The 25,401-nt window shown below is 31.8% G+C and overlaps 1 protein-coding gene across 1 annotated transcript in view; it reads right to left on the bottom strand.

Annotated features, from left to right (window-relative positions):
* Nucleotides 1-25,401, bottom strand: part of LOC136270164 (serine/threonine-protein phosphatase 6 regulatory ankyrin repeat subunit B-like) — a 72,249-nt gene that overhangs the window by 8,475 nt on the left and 38,373 nt on the right. Inside the window, exons 12-21 of the mRNA XM_066066847.1 lie at nucleotides 24,544-24,858; nucleotides 21,743-21,952; nucleotides 20,397-20,648; nucleotides 17,425-17,769; nucleotides 16,887-17,219; nucleotides 16,288-16,638; nucleotides 15,079-15,438; nucleotides 9,216-9,440; nucleotides 6,575-6,877; nucleotides 5,653-5,884 (exon numbers count right to left, since the gene is read on the bottom strand). Of these exons, the coding sequence (XP_065922919.1) occupies nucleotides 5,653-5,884; nucleotides 6,575-6,877; nucleotides 9,216-9,440; nucleotides 15,079-15,438; nucleotides 16,288-16,638; nucleotides 16,887-17,219; nucleotides 17,425-17,769; nucleotides 20,397-20,648; nucleotides 21,743-21,952; nucleotides 24,544-24,858 (2,926 nt within the window). The remainder of the gene's footprint in view (nucleotides 1-5,652; nucleotides 5,885-6,574; nucleotides 6,878-9,215; nucleotides 9,441-15,078; nucleotides 15,439-16,287; nucleotides 16,639-16,886; nucleotides 17,220-17,424; nucleotides 17,770-20,396; nucleotides 20,649-21,742; nucleotides 21,953-24,543; nucleotides 24,859-25,401) is intronic.

The raw sequence follows: 25,401 nt of genomic DNA, 5'->3' as shown, positions 1-25,401 counted from the left end.
GTTCAATTCTCAATAAATCACACCACAATACTTTATAAGAGTTCTTAGATTAATCATATTTTGAATGTGTTTACAATGCTTTCCGATCAAATTCACACGACATTCAACTTTTAGTCATGACGTCATTAATGTGTTAATTTACGTAATACAAACTAATTTCTGAAAAAAAAATTGTCTTCAGTATTTTTTATTTGTTATTGGTCTACGTTTCGTTGCTTAGATATTTGATTATGTACATAATAACTTAGATTTGTGATTTCACAGAACTCACATTCCATATGCTTCATTAACACCCCCGCAAGATTTAAAAAAGATTTTCTCTATATATTCCTTTTTTAAACATTTATTCCCCAATTGTGCCCCCCCTACCCCCGGGGACCATGATTTGTACAAACTTGAATCTACACTATCTGAGGATGCTTCCACACAAATTTAAGCTATTTTCTGTCCAAATTACTTTTGAGAAGAAGTTTTTTAAAGATTTTCTCTATATATTCCTATGTAAAAATTTATCCCCCCATTGTGGCCCAACCCTGCCCCCGGGGACCATGATTTGAACAAACTTGAATCTACACTACCTGAGGATGCCTCCACACAAGATTAAGCTTTTCTGGCCTTGTAGTTTTTGAGAAGAAGATTTTTGAAAAATACTTACAAATTTTCAATAATTCTAAATTATCTCCCCTTTAAAGAGGGCGTGGCCCTTCATTTGAACAAAGACAATTTTTGAACATTCTTCCTACGTATTACTATGTTAAACTTTTAAACCCCGGCCTGCCTGGGAACCCAGTTTTGGTCCGATAGTTACGATTTTTATAATTTAGAATTTTTACCATATAAACACCATATAAACAAGCTTTTGTGTAAATATTGGCAATTTTTATGCAGTGGTTCTTGAGAAGAAGATTTTTAAAGACACGCACCCTATACTCACTGTTTCGCGATTATCTCCCTTTGAAAAAGTTATGCCGTTTATTTTAACAATTTAGAATCCCCTTACCATAAGGATGCTTTGTATCAAGTTATGTATTTGGCCCAGTGGTTTTAGAGAAGAAGTCAAAAATGTAAAAAGGTTATCAGCCCTAGAGCTAATACGGATCTGTACCACACCCCGTGCAGAACTACTCTGCCTTTTTGCGTTTCTGCGTTTGTGCATGTTAACAGACGAAAATTTAAAACATTTCTTACAGTCGACATTTTTAAATGCAGTTAAAAAATTCAGGTTTGAAGCAGTTATATGATTAATTTTTAAAACATGAGGATATTCCGGTTCTGTAGCTGCATGTTTTATAAAACAATACGATATTATATTTTTATTTAATATATGTACATACAACTTTCAAATAATATTTAAACTCAATTCGTTCAAGTTGATGTTTTCAAAATGTTTTATTACTAAGTATGCAATACATGTAACTATAATAATAAATACCCTATTTCATATCACAGCCTGCATCAGCACTCGACCAATATCATCCCTCAGGCCTTCGGCCGTCGGGCTGATACGAGCTGATACGAGCTGATACTGGCTGTAATATGGAAAATGGTATGTATTATTCTCTATATATAATAAAAAACCCCAGTTCCAACGTTTCTATTCACAAGCGCTTTCTGGATTTAATCATACGTATTAGGTGAACATACATAAGAGCTTTCTGGATTTAAAAATCCGTGTTCATGGTGAAAATACATAATATATATATATATATATATATATATATATATATATATATATATATATATATATATATATATATATATATATATATATATATATATATATATATATATTTAAGTATTGAATATCTTTCAAAAAATAAGGATTTAATGCTTATATTTACATTTTTTTACATTCTTGCCTTGTACGCAAATACGAATTATACCTCAAAATTACTGTACTATCCTATGGGTAAGTTTAAATTAATGGAAGAGCCACTGTAACAGCCACAAGCGTGATCTTTGATTTTCGCTTGTGACGTTGTATTTATTAGCGTTCAACGTTTGTGACGTCACAATTTAAACTCGTCAATTAACCTTTAAGTACCCTTTCTGTGTTATGGTGCTATATCTGCAGTAGCTTTACATGCAAAATATACGTGGAATGTAAATATATATATATATATATATATATATATATATATATATATATATATATATATATATATATATATATATATATATATATATATATATATATTTCTATCCCAAAGAGGTTATTAGTTAACTTGAAAAATCTCAATTCTATATCCCCAGGAGAAAACAAAAGGCTCAGAGGCCATATCACTTACCTAAGCAACATTACCAAACTGACATAAGTCTGAACAAAATAGCTTTAATAAATCAAACACGAAAATATTACAAATAGTACAAATATGCCGATTTTGCTTTTTTATATTTATAAATTATTTTTTATCAAAGAGGTAGTACAAAACAGTTAGACAAAAATGTTTCTTTATTTCAATTGTTTTGAAATTTTAATTTTTTTTTTAATAAACTCTATCAATATGTACAATTTGAAAAAAAAACCCACAAAAAAACGACCTGATAATTTTTACTCACATCACCTCAAATCTGCCACTTTAATCCCCCTTCGGTATAGTGTAAAATGAAATAGTCATTGTTAGAATTTGCAATGTCAATAAGTTAATTTTGAAGATATTACAAATGCTTGCACAGCTCTTTATACAGGAAACCTTTTTGTTACTTACAGTCACTGAAAGAAATTCTAACTGGTAATTTTACGCAATTTCTTATATAATATAAGATATAAATAACACTTGTAAATCATCTTTTAGGACGAAAATTTGGAACACTTAACAGTCTCTCAGAGGGAATTGTATCGTTCAGATTTAATCAAAATTTAGCAGTATAATTATCATGCCCCCGTAATTAAGATATATTTTATAAGTTATAAGTATAAATCTGACCGTGAGTTTTAGATTTATTTAGCTTTAAGTATATCTGACAGAGGGGATGTTTGATAAAAAACACTAAATGACGTCTTGATATTTTATCTTTGACCTTTTAGTATAACTTTGTAATTGAATGGACATAAAAGTCTGAATACTGGTGATGTTTCTGTCAACATTTCAGGTCCTTATAATAAACAGAACGCAAGTCAAACAATTTTAAATTAAACAAGGCTGTATTGCACAAAAATCAGACAAATACCATTCAAATGCAGGTCTCAAAATGATCAAAATACACTGCACCTCAAATAGATAAAGATTTTGAATGATTTTCCTCTGTTTGTTCCTATGTGAAAATTATAACATATTGGAACCATCTAGCTTCTGGTAAAGTATTATTCAAATACTAATTATTATACTTATACTTTTTGATTATTGATTCGAAAAAACTTGATATTATACTACCTGAAGATGCTTCCACATTCAACTTTTCTGACAAAATGTTTTATGTAGATTTTTAAAGACCCCCCCCCCCCCCCATAACCCTGTGTGAAATATTTGCATCTCCCCATTTTGGAGGGATTCATAATTTGAACAAACTGAAATATACATTATCAGAGAACGCTTTCACAAAAACTTCAACTTTACTGGCCAAATTGTAATTGAGAAGATGATTTTTAAGGATTTTCCCTTACTTTATTTCTATGTAAAAATTTGAACCTCTTTCCCACACTGTGGTCCAAACTTAGCTCCGAGGATTATGATAACAAACATAAACCTATATTACGAAGCTTCGACATAATTTCACATTTTTGATCAAATGGTATACGAGAAGAATATTTTAAACAATTTTTCCTCAAAAATCCCTCTGTAAAACTTCGACTCCAATTGCGGCCCCATTCTACTCCCGGGAATCATGATTTGAATGAACATTAATTTATACAACCTTGGGATGCTACCCTATAAGTTTCAACTTTTTTTGGCCATATTGTTTTTGTTAAGAATGTTTTAAAAAGATTTTTCCCAGTATATTCATATGTTAAAATTTAATCCTTAATTGGCCTCAGCATACCTCCTGGGATCATGATTTAAACATCCGCGAAGCTACACGACATGAGAAACCTTTTAAACTTTACTGGACAAATACTATTTAAGAAGAAGCATTTTAATTTTTTTTATTAAAAATGTCAATAAATTGTCATTACTGCCTTAAGTAATATCTCCTCTTAAAGTGAGGTCTGGTCATTCATTTAACAAATTTGAATCGACTTGGCCAAGGCATGCTTTGTACCAAATTTGGTTTAATTGTGCTAGTGGTTTTAGAGAAAAAGGTGATAATGAGAAAGGTTTACGACATTGAAAACGCTAACAACGAAAAACGACAGACAACAGACAAATTTTGTGCCTTAAATCTAACTACATGTAAATATTCTCTAACTTTATAAGTGAATGCCAAATGAAGCGTTTTAAGAATAAAATAAAAAAAAAAATAAAAAGTAAAATTATTTTCTATTATTATAAAAAGTATAATTATTGATTTTTTGACAATTTTCCTGAATAAAAATTCCCCCTCCCCTAATTGTGGCACAACCCTGCACCCGGGGGTCATTACTGTGGAATCATTTAAATTTATGGGGGCCAATTTTCGTGGATTGTTGGTTATTTGCTTATTCTTGGGGATGTAATTTCGTGGATGTGTTGGTTTTCAGTTTTAATAACTTTCAAAACCTGTTTTCGTGGAGGACGTAAATTCGTGGGTGAGGACTACCCACAAAAACCACGAAAATTGAGCCACCACGAATTCTAATGATTCCACAGTATTTGAAAAAACCTTAATTTGATACTATAATGATGCTCTTAAACAAGTTTCGGCTTTTCTGACCAAATATATTTAAAAAGAAAACTTGTAAAAGATTTTTCTATATTCATCCTTTGTAAAAATTCAACCCAAAATTTAGTTCCACATTTCCCTTTGTCTTGAACAGACTTGAGTTGACACTACCCGGGGATTCTTTCACACAACTTAAAACTTTCTTTGCTAAACGGTTTTTGAGAAGAAGATAAGTACAGTTTTTTCTATATTCATCCTTTGTAAAAATTCAACCCTCCAAATTGTGACCGCCCGGGGGGGGGGGGGGGGTAATAATTTGGAAAAAATTGAATTGACACTACTGGTAACGATACCAGTAGTAAATTGCATGACGAATATAGTGGTACACATTGTTTTCACAGAATTTGCGCATGAATAAGATTAATCAGTCCAAAACTAGCGCACGTTCTTGTGCGCAATAAATATACATTTTTTTCAATTGGTGGCACTGTAGCTTCCATGTGGTTCATTCGAATTTTTTTCAGACTGGGAGCTACAAACCTGCAGCTATCATAATTATTTCCACTGTGAAGAGGATCTGGTCATTTACATGTATTTAATTAAACATGAAAACTTAAGTTTTTTTCCTTCAAAATTGGCCAAGTGGTTTTAAAGTGGTTTTAAAGAAATGATATAAAATTTGACAGGTGAGCAGACGAAAGCTGGGCAAAAAGTGATCACTAAAACTTGGGTCTTCAAGCCAAAAAAAATTCATTTCTACAATTGAGAATTAAATTTTACTAGAAAGGCTTAGTAGTTACAACACAAAATACTTCAATTATAAACCACACAGATTACACAACAAAAATCATTTCTTTCAAGAAAGGTAATGATAAGCTATAAATTACACAATTATAATGACGGACAGTATACCTGAGGTTTCCACCTGAATTTAATTCAATTCCACTGCAAATCAATAAGTTGAAGAGCGACAGGTCCACATTTATGTTACCGTCTGTAACATGTCCTTTTTTGCTCTGGTTAACCAATTTCTCAGTCAGTAATGTCAGCAAAGTTTTCTGGCATTGGTGCCTTGTGTTGAGACAAATTTGACTGGACAGCAACAGAGTTATTATGGCTTTCTGACACTCAAAATCTTCAAAATCTACGCAGTAAAAATAATTACCAAATGGATATAAATAAACATGCATTTATATTTCTTTATTAGGTTTTGGACTCAGTGCAAAATATTTTTTTAAAATTTCTTAAATTTTTTTGTGCGTTTCATAAATAACTTAAAGTAGCTTATTTCAATCTGCCAATTTAAAATCAAACTGCATTAATTTTTTTTACTCTTTGTTTACACACTTGTTTTAGCAAATTAAAAAATGGAATATTTGAAAATATAATTTGGCAGGTTTTACCAATTACGTGTACCATTTCAATGAGTATATCGAGTGTATATATATAGAGAATATGCCTTGTCTGAATGACTGAGTGGTTAGCGAGGTGGTCGCTCATTGCTTGGGGAGGGGATTCTAGAGGTCGTGAGTTCAACCCCCGGCCGGGGCGGAGGAAGTGGTCCCAAAAATGGAATTACCCTCACGACGTCTGGATTCTATTCAAAGTTATTTATCTTCCACTTACCAATATACTTATTAATTTATCCCTTTTACTCAAATATTATCATGATTTCAGCATAACAAAAGACCACAGAACGTGTTAATGTGTTTTACAGTGAGCACTTTAAACGATAAGAAATACTTTCACAGCAAAAGAATAAAAATAAAATGAGAATCCAAAATAAAAAATAAAATAAGAAATATTCTTTTTCCGCCCATTAATAAGTACTTACCTGTAGATAAAGCAAAATGTAAAGAGGTGTTTCCTTCTGTATCCTGAGCATTGACGTTTGCTCCTCCTTCTATCATTTTTTTCATTAGGTTTATGTCCTTCGATGCTATTGCTAGCATTAAATTTGGAGTATTATCATACACATCCAGATTTGCCCCACATATTAGACATTTTTCTATCAAATAGTGCACTTTGTCATATGAATAGGTTAAGCTGTGTTTTAACACTTTGGATAAAATGCAACCTTGATTGGGATTTGCCCCGTTTTCAAGAAGAAATACACAAAGGTCCATTGCATTTTCATCTGAAATGAATATAAGAGGTATCCACTCGTGATCGATGGCCATTCATCACATTGATTTTAATGCATACAAATTCCGCTTTTACAATAAAAAATAGTTATTGTCAATAAATTTCTTATATTGCTTATATTGTCATCAAATAGTGATATTTCATTCTAATGACGAATTTTAAACGTTTGACAGTGTTTCAGTTTGGTATTTAGACATTTAAGATTAAATGCGATAATCATTTTTCATTTGACGTATTGGTTCGTCATCTTGTACATGTACATTTGAAAGTTTTTTTGAACGATTTGAACAAACGAAAGGTTATCATGTGTTCAAATAACGACATCTTCATGTATGTATGAATAAGCAAGTACGGTAAGGGGAAAGCGGCATTTCAATTCTAAATAACAAATTATTTTAGAGTATTTATTGGGTATTTCGTGATCAAAATTAAAAAAAACCACACCTACTAAATTGAAGATTTTTTTAGCATATTCAAATAGAAAAAGGCGTTCGTTTTGAAAAACTCTGTTTTGATAGTAAAATAGTGATTCCAATTGTGGTTATCACTGTTATTGACGTATTTAAATGAAAAAGACAATTGAACGCAATCCAACTATTCGAATTGGATAAAAAAAACCGTAAAAACAAGTAAATATGCTTGTACATTTGATGTGTGTGTCATCATTTCTGCTGTGTTGTTTTAAATGTATCACGTTGCATTGAAATGTGCAATAAAAAAGACTAATGTTTTAATCGTTGCTGTTTGGCTGAGATTCAATCAATCATGGGTTCAATCGACTCTTTTCCAGCCAACGAGCAACGTTTGGACACTTTACATGCAGATAAGGGAATATAAAAGAAAACGTGCGCTATATGATTTTGTAGAGAAAAATATTGTAGAAGAGAATAGTTCTAATCATATGTTTGCAGATTTTCCTATTTAAATTCATGAAAAGGTAAAATTCTATTAATATATACCAAATCTAGCACCTGTATTTTATTTACCTGACTGTACATGTAATAGTTTCCAGTTTTACTGATGTGTTGTCTGGCATGATACCATGATTAAGTATCACAGCAATTATCATGTTTAGATTCCTAAGTTTGCAATTATTGTTTTTGCTAATAAAATGAAGGCCTTCCGTTTCCAACAAAATCTCTCATGTTTCCTTCGGATTTTAGGGTCTTCCGTTAGGGTCTTGTTTTTCAGTTTCCTTTTTAATCAATTATTTTTTATTTTTACTTTTCAGTATATTTACTTTGAAATTCTGCCTTTTTACGGCCACATATCTCAAAATTTTCAACCCATTTAATTTCATGAAATATGCAATGCTTACGTGATATGACAATGCCTTAAACACATCAACCTTAAGTTTCAATGATGGCGTCAGTTCTGCTTCATTTTTCAAGTGTGGAAAACGCACAAGGCGTTTAGAGTTTCCTTAGTTTAAAAATTGACTCACATTTTCTTTTATGATATCTTTTAACATGTAAATATTTTTTGGAACCTGTAAAACAACGTTGCTAACATTTATGCGAGCTTTGATTTAATATTAGAAAAAAAAGGAATGCCTATTCAAATAAGGGGCACAAATTTGTTTTTTATACTTAGCGCTTTACTAAACAATGATCTATAAGATATTAAAAAGGAAAAAAAAGTCCATTTTTAAGTTCATTGTGAATACAATGCTTAGTCTTATTAATATATCACGTATATATGACGGGTTTTCTATTTAAGTTTGAATAATAAAAAAGTTCATAAGAACTGAATAATTCAAACACATGTTGTATATCTGTAAGTTACTTCAAATCACAACTATACGTTTCATCACGGACTTGTTGGAGTTTTAAAACCATTTCAATTATAATAAATTTCTTAAACATAAATCATGTATCGATGTCAATTAATGCAGATTATTGAAAATTCATTAATACTTTTACACATTCTTTAAAGAATTTTGATATGTTCCCTTAAAAATAAAGTTGTAGTCTGAAAATTGCTGTCGGATATTTAAGATATTGAAAAATATCGTAGTACAAGTGTATGTAAAACTATTAAGAAATACTGAAACGTAATACTAGTAGCTACACAAGCTTTTTAGCACAGACATACAATTTAATTAAAAGAATTATTTTACGATTCAGTCATTATGTTTTGATAATCTGATAATATTTCAGAGACAAACAGTGGACTTTGGGGGAATTCGTACTCTAAATACTGAAAAGGAATTCCCAAGGACAATTAAAACTGGTATGAAATTTTTAGAAAGGAAACTTACTTTCAAAACGTTCACATGATAAGACAAACAAAACAATAATAACACAATAAACTTCTTTTTTTACACTCACCAATATACCCGTTTGTTGACAAGAGACTAGCAAGTGATGTGTTCCCTTCCTCATCAACTGCATTCACATCAGCTCCCATATCAATCATAGCTGAAACAACATCTGATCTTGTCTCTGGTGGATATAGAGAGTTAACAGCTAAATGCAACATGGGTTTTTTACCATTGATTGCTTTGTTGATATTGTTTTTCCTCTCATTTAAAAGAACCATGATTTGAACAAAACCTAAAATGAAGATTGCATATTAATAATATTATTTTGGTATCACAATACATGTATTTTAATACATTTTGATTTAATATCATAACATTATACAAGTATCTTTTAAAAGTTTTGGGATATAAATTATTTGGCATTTGGTTTTTTAAAAACTAAATTTCGTACCAAATTTAAATAAGAGTAATTTGATTCTGTTTCAGATATCGTTTTTATTTAAAAATTTTTTATTTTAAAACAATTCTACATGTTTATTGCAAACGTACTCTTTCTGAGGCATACAAAACATAAATAATATGTGTACATCACTTTGCCGACTGATGATTGATTTACGACTGGTTTGTACATGTAATTAAAAATAAATTAAAAATACAGATAACCATGGTCATGGTTAATTGACCATCATTAGAAATAATATCGGTTATTTTTGAAAGTTTGAATCCGTTGAAGCCGTACGAGTTGCTCCATAATGTCGTTTATCCTTAAGGTCCATTTGGCCATTTTTGAATTTGCTGATCCACATGTAAACTTGTCCCAATGACATACACTTGTTTCCATACACATCACACAGTTCTTTGAGTCTTTACCTGGTTTGACACATGCTTTCAGGTGTCATAACAGTGTTACAGTAAGAAATGCTTACCTCCAAAATTATGTCCAAAACTGAGAAATATTGATATGAAAGCGGAAAACCGCTAAGGTGTATCACTCACGTAAATTAGATTAGAACCCGATCATGCTATTTTGGACAAAGGTTCTCACAATTTTCATAAACTGTATGAAATAATGATGTTTTCTCTACCTCACCCCCCAGAGGCAGGGTCATCAAATGTTTAGTTCACATAATTTATGGTATCCACATGATATTAATTAATTTGCATCATTTTATACATTTTCATACACCACTTGTCAATTAAAAACCAAAATTCACTTAATATCAAAACACCGTGTAAATACATACAGTATAACTTTTATCATATTTTCATAAATCGGTGGCCACCTTGTACATCGTAGTGTTAAAAAAACCCTCATAACTTTCTGAAATGAGTAGATATCTTCATAATATTTTTTTAGTCACACAACACAATGAATATTAACCAATTTATTAATGTTGATTTTGCGATAAAAAGAATGAGTTATATTGCAGGTTTCCAGACGCGACAGGACCTGCTTTTTGTGAGATGAAAAACAATGTGTAAAAGGTCTAACTATCCCAGTTTTGTAATAATGCGAGGTCATTTGAATTTTTGATGCGTGTTGTTTCCGGATGGGGTGAAAAAGCCCGGGCTTGATTTTCGAACACATGTGTAACTTCGAGGTAAACAAAGTCTCACGCCTTGCTGGATACAAGTGTGTATTTTGCTAGAAAATTGTAAATGAAGCTTTGTTTAAAAAGATGTCAAGAGGATTTTTCCAGAGGTTAGTTTTGAATTTCTAATCTGTATCTAAAGTTGTGCAATTTTGGTAAGAATATATAGTAAAATTTAATACTGTAGTGCAACCTTCATGTAGTTTCTTATTTTAGCCTTATTGGACGGTGACTAACCAGTCCTGTTTTCATGAAGTGTATCGAGTTGAGGTTATATATCAGCTTTTCAAAGGAGTATTCGATGAAGAAAGTGGTATGATAAACGGTCATATATAGAATATTAACCAAATTATGCGTGAAAAGAAATTCAAATATCAATTGAAACCTGTATTTTAAGGAATCTGATTAGTGACTTATTTTATTGAACGCCCTTCGTAGCAGCATAAATTAATAAGAATGTAATTTAAAAAATAGAACTGTTGGAATTGGTTTTGTATCTTAGAGAGCACAATATTTATTTTTAACATATTGATCCTATTATCTAAAATATTTGTCAAAACTGCCAAATCAATATATATATATATATATATATATATATATATATATATATATATATATATATATATATATATATATATATATATATATAAACACTAGGCATCTTTAAAGTGTCGAATCTAATATATAGATACTAAGCCAGTAAACTGAATATATAAAGCACTAAAAATGGCTAACCACACGAATAGATATTGTCAAATTTTCGGGACAACCAGTCCCTTTTTCAGGACAAAAGAAATAATTTACTTGAGTAAAAAACAAAGAAAACAAAATCTAGCGCTACTACTAAACTACTCAAGAAACTATAAAAAAGAAAAGCTACATTATAAACAGTTTTAGTTCACATTCTTAAAGAAGGTGTAGACAATACCGCCGATTGCTCTACAGTAATCCATACAACATCTATTATGTAGATACTGTTGTTTTTGTATTATTAGTTATTGCTTTTGAACACTGGTGAGATATGAGCCCCATGTTGAGCCCCAAAAATCTTAGCCTCATCGATAGTAGCCTTGACCGATGGAAATCTAATAAAGAACCGCATGATTTCATTCTGATTCCTTACACCGATCTAGAAACACGATTTTACCCATTGGAAATTTTGTTTGCCCACCTCCTCCCCATCTTTTTCCGACAGGTGTTCTCATTGTTTTCAGGACGATACTGTTATTAGTTTGTGTAACTTTGTATTTGATTTCATTTAATATTTCTTAAGCCTTAAAGTTTCTTGTTATATTTTTTGTCAATCATTTTTACGATTGTCTGTTTCCGCGAGGTTACATATTTGTCGCCATCTTTTTGCCTTTTGAAAACGGTATGTCCAATTTTATAAAAGTTTGTGTTTTGAATAGTCAGTACAAAAGATAATTTTTTGTGACATATTATGTATGGGGGATATCATAATCCGTGTGTTCATATCTACCTCATAGGTAGATGCGCAAATTGTTTGATATTTTGTTTATTTCCCCCTTTCTTTGTAAAAACAATTTTTCGTCATTTACTGTTATTAATAAATGACATTTTTCATTCACACATACAATTGTTGTCGTACGTCAATTCAAGACAAAAAGCGAGCTGCGGTGAGCTGCTCGTTTCAGGAAGAACAGTGTTAGCCATAAATATATATATCGAAAGTGGGATATCTTTGACATAAGATAACGGAATATTGAATTGAAAAATCGTTTGTTTAAGAGACAAATCTTTTTTACGACAAAGATGCATCGTACACAGTGGTCATATCTACATGTATTAACTCCCCATTATCAAAATATTATTATCATTATGGTTATAAAACCCAACAGTTTTCATAAAACATAATCTTTTGACTTTTTTTGAATTTTATTCTTAACTTTACAATTATTTACCACTCCATCTATTGAAGTAAGCAGAAAGAAAAATAAAAAAAAACCTCTCATAAATAAGGACTGTTATCGTTTTTAAGACATTTGCACAATTAAAACGTGAAAGAATTTGCTAAAAAACAAACTCGATGCAGCTTATAATGAGCTTAAGTTAAACATATGTACCAGGTTGAGTTTACAATAGCTTTATAAATATCGGGCTATCTATTACTTATTACAAGTAGTCCTGAGTAGTCAGGACATCTTGATAACCAGCCATTCATTAAAGCACAATTGAATGCTTGTTTCTTGATGTCGGCGGTCTTATAACACACCAAGGCTGTGAAGCAAATTGAATACCGCTCGTTAGTGCGGTATGATAGTTTCTTTGCACTTGGTGTGTTAAAATTCTGTCACGAAGTCCTCAAGGCGACTCCGCTGCGTCCTTAGATAATGTAAAACACCAAGGTATACGCAGAAAAGCCTCTTTATCTTCATGAATCTTCATAAATCGCGGTGGTATCCGGCCTAGAACATTGTAGAACGCCATGCGACGGCGCGAACTTAGGGCGTGCACAAGGTACGCGCCGTGGCACTACGTTCTGATAAACGCGCAATAGAAACGGAGTAAGGTCGCCGTGACAGAGCCGTAAGGTCTCCGACAGCGTCACGAAAGCTCCGGTGGCGCGTTAAAGTAACGAACATAATTACAGTATAGTCGCAGAGATAAGTCGATTGCGCTTGCATATATAGAGACCTCTCGGAGTCGTTTGTGATGTCACTGCGCCTCTATCGCGCATTTACTGCGTATCCACAGCGTTTAAACGTGTTGTTTTTCAATTTGCTGCGTTCATAAAACAACTCCAAAGAGTTGTTGCTGCGATCATCGTGCTCTCTTGACGTTTCATATGCAATCATTAGCGTTTTTACCGCGCTTCTACGATGTTGTCAGCCAGATTACACAAACTTGAACAATGGCTATTGTACAATGTCAAGCGATATAGTATCTTCAAACTTGATGTAGATGACTATGTAAAATGTAGCATTTGCGAATATTCCTGGACCTATTAAAGGACGTAGATGGAATTCATGCCGTTTTATTTTGATGTTGCTAGTCCTTTTATGTTTTATAACAACTAATAACGGTTCTTTTTTGTAGACCTGCCTACTAAGATTCTTGTCTTTCACAAATGTTCTATAAATTAGTTACGTTTTAATTACAATAATGTACCTTATATCATTAAAACAAAACCATTTTTTTTTATCCATTTCTAGCTAAAAATTTAAAAATTCTTCTTTGTCTCCCATTCCATTGTTCAAATTTAACATTACCTAACCATAAGAGAAGAACAACTTGTGCACGCGGTCGGCGGCGCGCAGAGCACGCCACTGACGCGAGATAAAACCTCTTATCACGTCATGAGCACTTGGCGGATACTCAGCGAGATCTAATCATGGATATGAAACAAATAGGGAACAGCCATGTTTAGATGTTATTTAGTTCGCTTCTGCTACTAAAATATGGTGCCAGAAACTTAGTCGAGAATTTTTTTCAAATAACGAATAGATATAATTTATCTACCGTATTTCACAAAAACATTAGTTTACAAGTTTGAACGTTTCATTTAATCTCCTGTTAACAATAGATCCCTGCTGTAGCATTAAAATATTGACTGATAGTTATTGTTTAAAAAATGATGCTTCCATGCCTGTTGTTTAAATTTTAAACAAAGTTTGCTTTCCAATTGTCCATATATATATATATATATATATATATATATATATATATATATAAAGCACTAAAAATGGCTGACGACACGAACAATAGAAATTGTCAAATTTTCGGGACAACCAGTCCCTTCTTCAGGACCAAAAAATAAATTACATGAGTACAAAACAAAGAAAACAAAATCTAAAGCTACTACTAAACTACTTAAGAAACTATAAAAAAGAACAGCTACATTATAAACAATTGTTCACATTCTTAAAGAAGGTGTTGCTACTGTCGCCGATCGCTCTAAAGCCTCTTTATATTCAGTTTACTGGCTTAGTATCTATATATTAGATCCGACACTTTAAAGATGCCTAGTGTTGTTGATTCTATTCAGTGCTTTTTATATATATATATATATATATATATATATATATATATATATATATATATAAACTCTGGTAATGAAAAGTCATTAATTTTACAAATGATATTTACTCATGTTTTATTAAAACACTTATTAAACTTATTAAAACACGCAGGCATAGGATTGGACTGAAAGTACACTATTAGCAAAAGGTCAATAAAGTTGAGGGATTGCTGGAAAGGGGTATAAGGTGGGTCTTAGGTAAACATGAACACCGAGTACGAATAACCGATTTACGAGAGAGAGAGAGAGAGAGATAGAGAGAGAGAGAGAGAGAGAGAGAGAGAGATTTAAAAACCTACTTGTTGCAATTTTGTTGATGGAATGATAGTATTTTGGGCAAAACAAATCGTATAAAACAAAATAGGTTTTGTTGTTATGTTGATATTCAGTTTTAGCGCCATGTTGTAATAGTAGAGTTGTAGTGGAAACATCGTAATGTGTCACAGCTTTCACAATTGGTAGAGTTCTGCCTTTTCCCAGGTTTGGGTTTGCCCCACTTCGAAGTAAAACTTTAACAACGTCCAAACGATCTACATCATCCTTAATTCTGTCCATCGCTAAAGAAAGAGGAGTTTCGTAGTATCCATTTATTGAGTTCGCTTCTGCGCCTTTGTCGAGAAGAAACTCCACTATTTCTAAAACATTGCCTTCTTTTTGATCTGAAAATAAAACATCACTTCATGCGCACGGGTTTACCAGTGCTATAATGCCCAAAGTTGGCAGAATTCGCCAATTCATTTAGCATTTCTGTATATCATCTAGATCATTCATCGTTTATATTTTTTTTCTTTTTCTTAGAACACATTAAAGGTTTTGAAATCCAAAACTAGGCCTCTTTCTGACCAAAACGGGATCATGCTTAATTAAAGCCCTATGTTGAACTAGCTAGTTTTCGCAAAATGTTCGCCCTATTTAACGCCAATTTGATCTTAAACGAATTCTCTTATTAATTCGCATGATGACTCTGAACACCGATTTGTACCAAAGAGGTTCATGAATTTGAGGTGTATACATGTACTATTAAAGTTTTTAATAAGTAAAAGTTTTGGTGTATTTTGATTATTTGAATTTTGAGAAGAGTTATGAAACACCCAACCCATTTTTTCTCTTGAAAATGGATCTAACCATGCATTGAATACCGGTATATTTTTAAAATAGATTTCACGTAACACGTTTAGTTGTAATTTACGCACTGATTGTAGAGATGAAGAAAAATTGTTTAAATATAAATGGTAACAGATAGACAGCCAGATGGACGATAGCCAGACGACAAACTACATGTTATCAGAAAACTTTGGTTTACGTACACTAAGCTTAAACAATTATGATAAATATATATGATATCAAAGTATTTTAATTTTGAGACACAGTGTCAATAAAATTTGAATATCATTGAAATAAATTATTCAACATCTTATTAAAGGCATTTGAATAAAATATCCGGAAAAATAGTCTATAGTATTAAAAATAATTTATACTTGTTTTGCATCTTAAAAATGAACACTCACTTTCTGAAAAACAAAAATGCAAAGGCGAATCTCCCTCTTCATTTTTGGCGTTAATTTTTGCACCCCTTTCCCACAATTTTTTGATGCATTGAAAAACTTTTATGGACGCTGCTTTCATAATCGGTGTAAGCCCAGCAGAGTTTTTTCTATGTACAATTTTTCTGTTGGTTGTTAGCATATCTAACAACATATTCAAATTTTTCCTTTCGTCGTTCAAAGATAATTCAAATCGGGAAGATAAGAGTAACATAAGAAGTGTATTTTCATTTCGGTCCAATTCTGTGAATGACCCTCCATTGTCTCTATATGTAATGACACAGTCCAAAAGTTGTTTCAGAGTATATTGTGGTCCTACAATAAAAATCAGACAGTCATTTCGAACCCCACAAATAATGATGTAAAAATTCATTTTTATCATATAATAAAAAAAATACAGTAGATAATAAGAGGCCAACCTTATCTGTCAATTGTGTAACTAGTCACGTTGAATGTTCAAGATTATTTCTGTAAAACTTAGCTTTAGAATGAAGGGTATCATTGCGTAACCATGAATTGATTACAACCTTATAATTTAATTATCTTAATATTTTGACATTTACCATATTCCTTTTTCAAGCACAGGTGTAAAACTCCAACACCGTCAATGGATTTTACTTTACAGTCTACTCCAATGTGAATCAATTGATTGACAAGAGGAATATCGCCCTGGTTAGCAGCTTCAAGTATCAATGTATCCATATTTTCTATTTGCTTAACAGTATTAAAGAAGCAAATGAGAAATTCCCTTGAAACTTGATGCTTCTCATGATGTGACGTCTGCAAATAATTCTGTTGTGCCTTCTCAATGACCGATTCTCCGGTTTCATCCTTAATTAAAAAGTCCCCACCGTGCTTCGAAAGTAGTTGAAGGGCCTCATTTTTTGAATCAGCATCTGTAATAAATTGGTTGTCATAAACTTATCTTGACACACATGTACATACAAAAAATTAAAAGCTATAAAGGCTTTAAACAATTATTTGTAAGTCAAGTAGTATTGCAACAAAAAATATTATTAATATAAAAAAAAAATAAAACTTGACGTCAATAATGCATTTTCACTAACATAAGAATTTGAATTAATATACATGTAATCGTACCCAAGCTTGAGAACAAAGCATGGAGGGCATTCCATCCCTTGTGGCCCACGTGATTAACATTTGCTCCATTGTCTAGTAAACATTTTATAACAGAACTTTCGTTCAATATGCTGTAAATAATGAGTGGGGTATTTCCTTTCTCATCGGTTATATTCACGTCACACCCTTCCTTGCAATTGAATATCTTGAATGACACCCGCACAAAAGCTTTATAACTCTCCATTTGTTTGTGTATGTGCTCTTTGTTACTCCACTCGATAGCTTTCTCCCAAAACATACAAAAGTCATCGTTCGTTATTTGAATCATCTTACATTCCTGGTACAATACGTCCAGATACGACAAATCTGAAGTTGAAATAAAAGGACTAACTTAAATTATTCAAATACATTTAGATTGATTTTAAGAAAATGTTATTGTCTTCGATTGTGTTGATCCTTCGCATAATATATATATATATATATATATATATATATATATATATATATATATATATATATATATATATATATATATAGGATCAATACAATCAATGACAATAACATTTTCTTAAAAACTGCAAACTGCATATATTTCAATTTATGTTAAAACCCCTTTTTTACTTTTCAAGGCAACATTGATGCTTGTTTGTTTCTTTCTTTGTTAAAGCTTGTTTTTCTGCTAATTTGAAATCCACGCTAATGAAAGACGGGGTACGGTCTGCTTTTTGTACGTCTATAGAACATTTCCTGTTTGGGATTAAAAAAATCTCTAAAGAAACTTAAGGTCATTTTTTGCAATTGGCATACGAGCACTTTAAACCATTTGCTTAAAAAATGAGAATAGTTTAATTTTTATTTTGAAAAAAAAGCATTCGCTTATCAGAGTTAGATGACGGTCTAAGCTATTGAACATGTGCTCAACCCCAATTGTATTTTTGTACAATAAAAACATATTCAGATTAAATCAAAGCATTGAACCACCCACCCTACCTGCTACTACTTTATCATAAAGAAAACGGGCCTGGGTAGTACTTTTCTCCGAAAATGTGGGCTAGGCAAAGCTTTTTTACACTATGGAAAGTGTTAATCGAAAATGTGCTTGATATGGTTCACTGGCTATATTGATCTGGGTACTTTTGTGTATATTTAATAAATGCATAACTTCAAAGGGGATTCGAAAGGCTAAAAATAATAGAAAAGTAAGCTCTGAGTTATCATAATATTTTGTTAATCTGTTTTCCTGGGTAGGAAAGATACAATCAACTAGACACGATCTCGTCGCGAGCAACGAGTGGGTCTTCCGTCCGATTGTTGAGTAAATAAGATGAAATCCTTCACTTTTAAGACAAAATTGTAAATATACGCAAAAAATTAGGCAGCCGGGGCTTGAACCCGGGTCGCCCGTGCACATGTCCACGACTATAACGACTGTGGTAATCGGACTCTCGCTTCAGGACTTTGATGCCTAATATATAGTGAACGCGTTAATCGATTTTAAAACAAATTACATATTCTGAATCAATAAAAAGGTCACTATCAAATGTTAAATCAATATATATATATATATATATATATATATATATATATATATATATATATATATATATATATATATATGAAAAAAGTCGAAAAATTCAAATTTTCAAATTTCCTTCCGCTGACGACTGGAAGTGACGACAGACATTTTTTTTTACCAAGGTGCACCAGAAAAACGGTAAATGTCATCTCTGAAATTTTCAGCCCTATATATTTTCTCGTTTTTCAGTAACCTGACAGACAAAATTGACTTTTTAAAATCGTAAACGGACGATAACTTCGACCGGAAGTAAAATTTTTTCTCGGCGGTACAATGTTCAGATAGCGAGACATAACCACTGAAAGTTTGAAGGAAATTAAATGAGCCATTTCTGAGAAATCGCCTGCTCAAAATTTGTAAGGAAAAGAAAGAAATATAATAAGAAAAGTGAAAAGAAACAATAAAATAAAAGTAGGGCCTTCCGCTGAAGACGGAAGACCCTAATTAACAACACTGTTTAGAAAAAAGAGCTACAATTTGTTTGAGTTAATGCATTAGTTCGTTTGAAAAATGCTTTGCGATTGCTATACTTTGTTTGGCTCCTCCGTCCAAAAAGAAATGAATAAATTTTTAATAATTTTTGATGATATGACGATTTTAATATTTTTGTTCACTTAATGATTATTGATAATCAAAAACGAAATATTTTTAGCTAAAAAGTATAATGAACTGTAGAATATGATCTTTCATGACATTGCATTGTAGTTCATAATATGTTTGATATAGTTGAGTAGTTGAATAAAGATCAATTAGTGTGATATTTTTTTTAACTCTAAAACAATAGAAATAATTCTTTCAATATATACATATTGCAACACTTCTATACGGTCATTCAGCAACATGATGTATCACTTCGTATTATCAAAATGAATTTTAATTAAGGGCAAATTTCTTTTCAAAATGTACAAACAGTATCATGCGTCGCTGTTTTAGGTTAATCAATTTGGTTTAACAATCTAATATTTTCATTATAAACATTTTGATTGCAATTGCTATCAGAATATCAATAAAAATAAATATGTGTGTGGAAATTATAATTCAATTTTTGATGAAGTTTTAAAAATACGTGATTTCGAATTAGAGGTTCTTTTATTCCTAGTGTTTATTGATGGATCAGAAATGAGATAACACTAAGATAAGATAACATAACAGTAATACACATGTATAGCAAGAGAGGAACTATTCATGCAAATAAATACAAAATATGGTATTAATTTGTATATATGTGTTTTGTATGAAAACATAAAACAAACACTAAATTTTTGGTTTGGGATTTGGGACAGGAAGTGCTATATTGGAAAATGATATTTCGATATTTGAAGTTAATGCATATTTTGACTGCTCAGGACTTTTTGATAGCCCCCCCCCACCCACCCACACACACATACACACACACACACATGAACAGTATTATTACCTTTTGATATTGCTTGTTGATAGGCATTTAAACCATCTTTTCCTCTGTGATGAGGATCTGCACCAGCTCTTATCAAACACTGTACTTCTATGACACTTGCATTTTCTGCTAATGCAATATTTAGTGGACTACCACCTTCCTCATTCTCCACGTTTGGATTTGAATTGTTAGACAGAAGAATAGTTAATACATTATCTGAAGATGGATGATTCCAAAAGAGTTGATCAGCCATGTTAGGAAATCCGATGTAATCTACAATTTTTCATATTATATCATCATGAAATACATTTGTGGATGATAATATCAGTGAATTTATCCTATTATTAATTTCTTTTGATATTGCTACATAATCGAAACATATTTCGGATCCAGTATATTCATTTTCTTGACGTAGTCATTTACGCTTTTTGTGAAAATCTCTCTCTCTCTCTCTCTCTCTCTCTCTCTCTCTCTCTCTCTCTCTCTCTCTCTCTCTCTCATGCGCATTTTTGCAGTTCACAAGAGGAAAAGGTTTGCATATATGTACTTTTGAGAGATCAAAGACATTCTCACCTTCATACCTTTTATTAAAAAAGCTCGAGTAAACATGTAATAGAAGTCGAATTTAAACGAGTTTTTTATACAAAGGATTTTTTTTCTTTTTCGCTCCTAAAATGCATCTTGAAATACATGTATGCTGAGATGACATTGACCGGTAAAAGATTAGCGAATCAGAGATAAGTAAACTAATATGCCATTATGCATATGAGTCTTGACCAGCTTTCGTGAAAAAATATCACGAACAAATTGAATGTATACGAATATTTCAAAATATTTTTTTTTATTTTTTTAAATTATATTTATCCTAAATATTTTTCATTTATCTGAATGCATCAAACTGAATTGACACAGACTGCTTTATGATTCTTAAATATAGTTGAACTGTTATGAAATAATGATGTATAAAAACGCAATGCAATGTATCTCTTTATAAGATTAGAAATTTGAATTAAATTCATGTATGAAAATTTTGTACAAGTAAGAAGAATCAAGAAATTCAAAAACCCACTTTTTAAAAAATATGACTAAAGGTCACAAAATGTAGAAAAACAGCAGATTTTTTTCGGATAAAGTATTCTGATTCATAGTGGCATTAGTAAGAGCAAAATCTTTCTAGTGAAATGCATGTCTAGAAGACAATTCGAAAAAGACTAATCCCTACTTGTTCACATGAATAAATTTGAAGAAATAAAACCACATAACCCCTTTTCCCCGCTATTTCAAAATTGAAAGTTTACATTTTGTTTTAGTTAAAATTTATTTTAGCTTAGTAAAATTGCAATATTCAATATATTTGTTGCTTTTACATTTTTCCGGACACGTGTACGAAAGTATTGGCGTAGCATTTCCTCTTCCTACGTGATTGACATTTGCCCCTTTCTTCACTAACAACTCAGTCGTCTTCTGTAATCTCTTAGAAACAGCAATGTGGAGGGGCGAGTCTATCCCATTCTGTGAATTGATAGCTGCACCATTTTCAATCAGTTTGTTCACAGTTGCTAGTATTTTCAAATCATCTGTGGAACAAATATTTAGGTATACAAAATATTTTGATCAAACGTATACATCTATTTCATTTATTACCTTAATGAATATTGTTTTTATTATATTTCTTTGAATATTTCGTGTGTTTAATTTCAACGAATTACCATGCTTTTCTATCTAACCGTGGGAGTTTTCGTGCTATCCGAACATGTGAATAGTCACCGACACTATCCATCGGCATCATTCGATTTTCCTCTTTTTAAACTCGGAAAACCTATGGTGGAATCCAAGCGCTACGCTAAATTTAAAGTCCAATAAAGCTATTTATCCAATAAAAAAATCTGCATCGTTGACAAAAAAGTTTTCGTTGGTATAATAAAATACCTTTATACTGACTATATAGTTTTGATGGAAAGAACTTTCCAGAATGAGGTAACCAAGAACGCGGACTGACTAAAAAGACCATGACGGTAAGTGCAGCACAATTTCATCATGCATCGGGCAGATACCTTGGATTGGACAACTAACTTTTAAATAAACAATTAAATATGCATGCTCTCGCGTTTAAAGTTTACATGTGCACCACTGACAGGTTCAATAGTAGTCAAATATTGTTAATTTTTTTAATCATAAATAGAATGTGTAGACAACTCTACTGTATATTAGAAATCCAATCTATAAGAATAAATGATGTACGCATACAACGAGGACGTTGCTTCAGAAGGAAGGAGGGATTACATTTAACTACCTCTCCCCATTTTTTCAAAATACTTTTGTATGATAAGTACATACAGAAATCTTATTTTGGACGATTAAATCTTTTTATTTTTGTAATAATTAACAGCAGTAACAGCATTAAAAAACAAACTTTAACTATTAGTACTGTGCAACAGTTTATTCAAGAAGCGGTGTAAATCAGATTGGGATACTTAAGAATTCAAAGGAACTTTTAAAAATCCAAAAAATTACAAAAAATCAATACCATTTAAAACTTACGAGCTTTTATACAACCATTTCCAAAAATAAATTAAAGTCCAGGCTTTGTGACGTCATTGATCACGTAAATTAACTTACCTCGTCATCGGTCATTTGCAAAAAATTATGTAACAAGAGGCCCATGGGCCACATCGCTTACCTGAGCAATAAGAGGCTCAGCTTAATGGAGTCATAATAAAAAATATGTGGACAATGTGGTATATTACATGTAGATCCTGTATAAATAAAATTCCACCCCACCCCCCAGATATTCTTGTGTTTGTGTTCTAGTCCTAGATGATTTTATAGTCATATCACATGTTGAGCACTGTAGTTCATAAAAAGATCCTAAACAATTGTTCATAAACGGGATATAAGCCTACATCACACTCTAAACCCCTTGTGAGGCCCAAGAACCGTCCAGGGGCTAAAGTCTAAACAATTTAAACGAATCAGCAATATGTCAAAGTGCTTGCATATAAGTAAAACCATACATAATAACATTTCAGTTTTTGAATAATAGAAAATGTTTTCCTTTGACAACTAGATCCCCAATCTCTAAGTTACAGCTTTTCTAGGCAAATGGTTTTCTAAAAAAGATTTCAAGATTTTTCTTTATATATTCCTACGTAAAAATTTGTCCCCCTGTTGTGACCCCATCCTACCCCCGGGGATCATGATTTTAACAAACTCGAATCTTCACAACCTGACAATACTTCTACACAAGTATCATCTTTCCTGGCTGATTGGTTTCTGAGAAGAAGATTTTAACAGACTGTTCACTATATACTCTTACGTAAAAATTCGACCCCCTACCCATTGTGCCCCCATCCTACTCCCGGGAGTCATGATTTTCACAACTTTGAATCTACACTTCCTGAGGATGCTTCCACATAAGTTTCAGTTTTCCTGGCCAAATGATTCATGAGAAGAAGATTTTAAAAATTTACTCTATATCTTCCTTTGTAAAAATCGTCCCCAACCCATTGTGGGCCCGTCCTACCCCTGTGAGTCATGATTTTCACAACTTTGAATCTAAACTATCTGAGGATGCTTCCACATAAGTTTCAGCTTTCTTGGCTGATTTTTTTCAGACAAGAAGATTTTTAAAGATTTATTCTATATATTCTTATGAAAAAAATTACACCACCCTCCCCCCAATGTGGGCCCGCCCTACCCCCGGGGGTCATGATTTTCACAACTGTGAATCTACACTACCTGGGGATTCTTCCACATAAGTTTCAGCTTTCCTGGCAGATTGGTTTGTGAGAAGAATTTTAAAGATTGACTTTATATATTCCTATATAAACATTCCAACAGCCCCCCCCCCCCCATTGTGGACCCGCCCTACCCAGCAGGAGTCATGAACTTTACAACTTTGAATCTTCACCTAGGCACCTGATCCTACCTCTATCTATTTTAAGGTCCGTGTTGCTCTGCTTTGAATTTGTATTTCGTTAAATGGATTTTTGAGATGGTTCACGGTTTGTTATTGTCATTTTTTTAATGATAGAATATATATATATATATATATATATATATATATATATATATATATATATATATATATATATATATATATATATATATATATATATATATAATGAATTGTAAAATAATATTTCCTATATTAAAGTTTTAATCTTACCAAGTTGCAATGTTTTTATACAGCAACATATGGATGATTCACCATTTCTGTTAAGTTTGTTCACATCAGCACCAGCTTCTAACAGTTTTGTTATTAAGGGAATATTCAATGTGGCAGTTGCAAAACAAAGCGGGGGATTATCTCCTATATTTGGATCAGCGTTGCAGCTCAGTAGTTTTGATAATATTTTCAATGTGATTTCTCCCTTTCTTCCTCCTACCAAAACTGCGAGAGGTGACAATCCTTTTTTCGTTATAACATTGACGTCTGCACCTTTCTTTAGTATATAATCTACTATTTGTTCCATCTTTAAATCTGAAAACAAAAAAATATTTCATATACCTTCAAAGTCATATGGAGGAGTGCTGATTATCAGGCTGCTTATTATTTATGTTGAAATGATGTAAGGGTCTTATGCAGTTAAAAGCTATCAGAAAATGCGTAAAATGAAATAAAAATAAATACATCCGACGGTAAATGATTTTATCCAGCTTGTTGTGTGGTTTCTACGCGTTTCAGGAAAAGAAAACACAACTCATTGGATAATACACTAGAGTTTCTAACAAAAAATCAAACATATTTTTTAACCAAAAATTCTATACTACAGCAAACGAGACATTAATCGAAAGACTACCATGTTGGTAGCTGGCATGACCCAAAACAAAGACTGAAATGATCGTTACATATTTCCTTTGCTTTCATCAGACAATATTTAATCTTACAACAATAATATAGTGTCATACAATATGTAAATTTTAAAGAACTAGGAAAACGTTATCTTTGATATTCCCCCACAACAAACCAGATCATCGACATATATTCAGACTTCACAAACTTCATAACATTTCTTATACTTTT

This window comes from Magallana gigas, chromosome 7 (assembly GCF_963853765.1).
Source record: "Magallana gigas chromosome 7, xbMagGiga1.1, whole genome shotgun sequence".
Lineage (NCBI taxonomy): Eukaryota > Metazoa > Mollusca > Bivalvia > Ostreida > Ostreidae > Magallana > Magallana gigas.
This window is presented reverse-complemented; position numbering and strand designations above follow the sequence as displayed.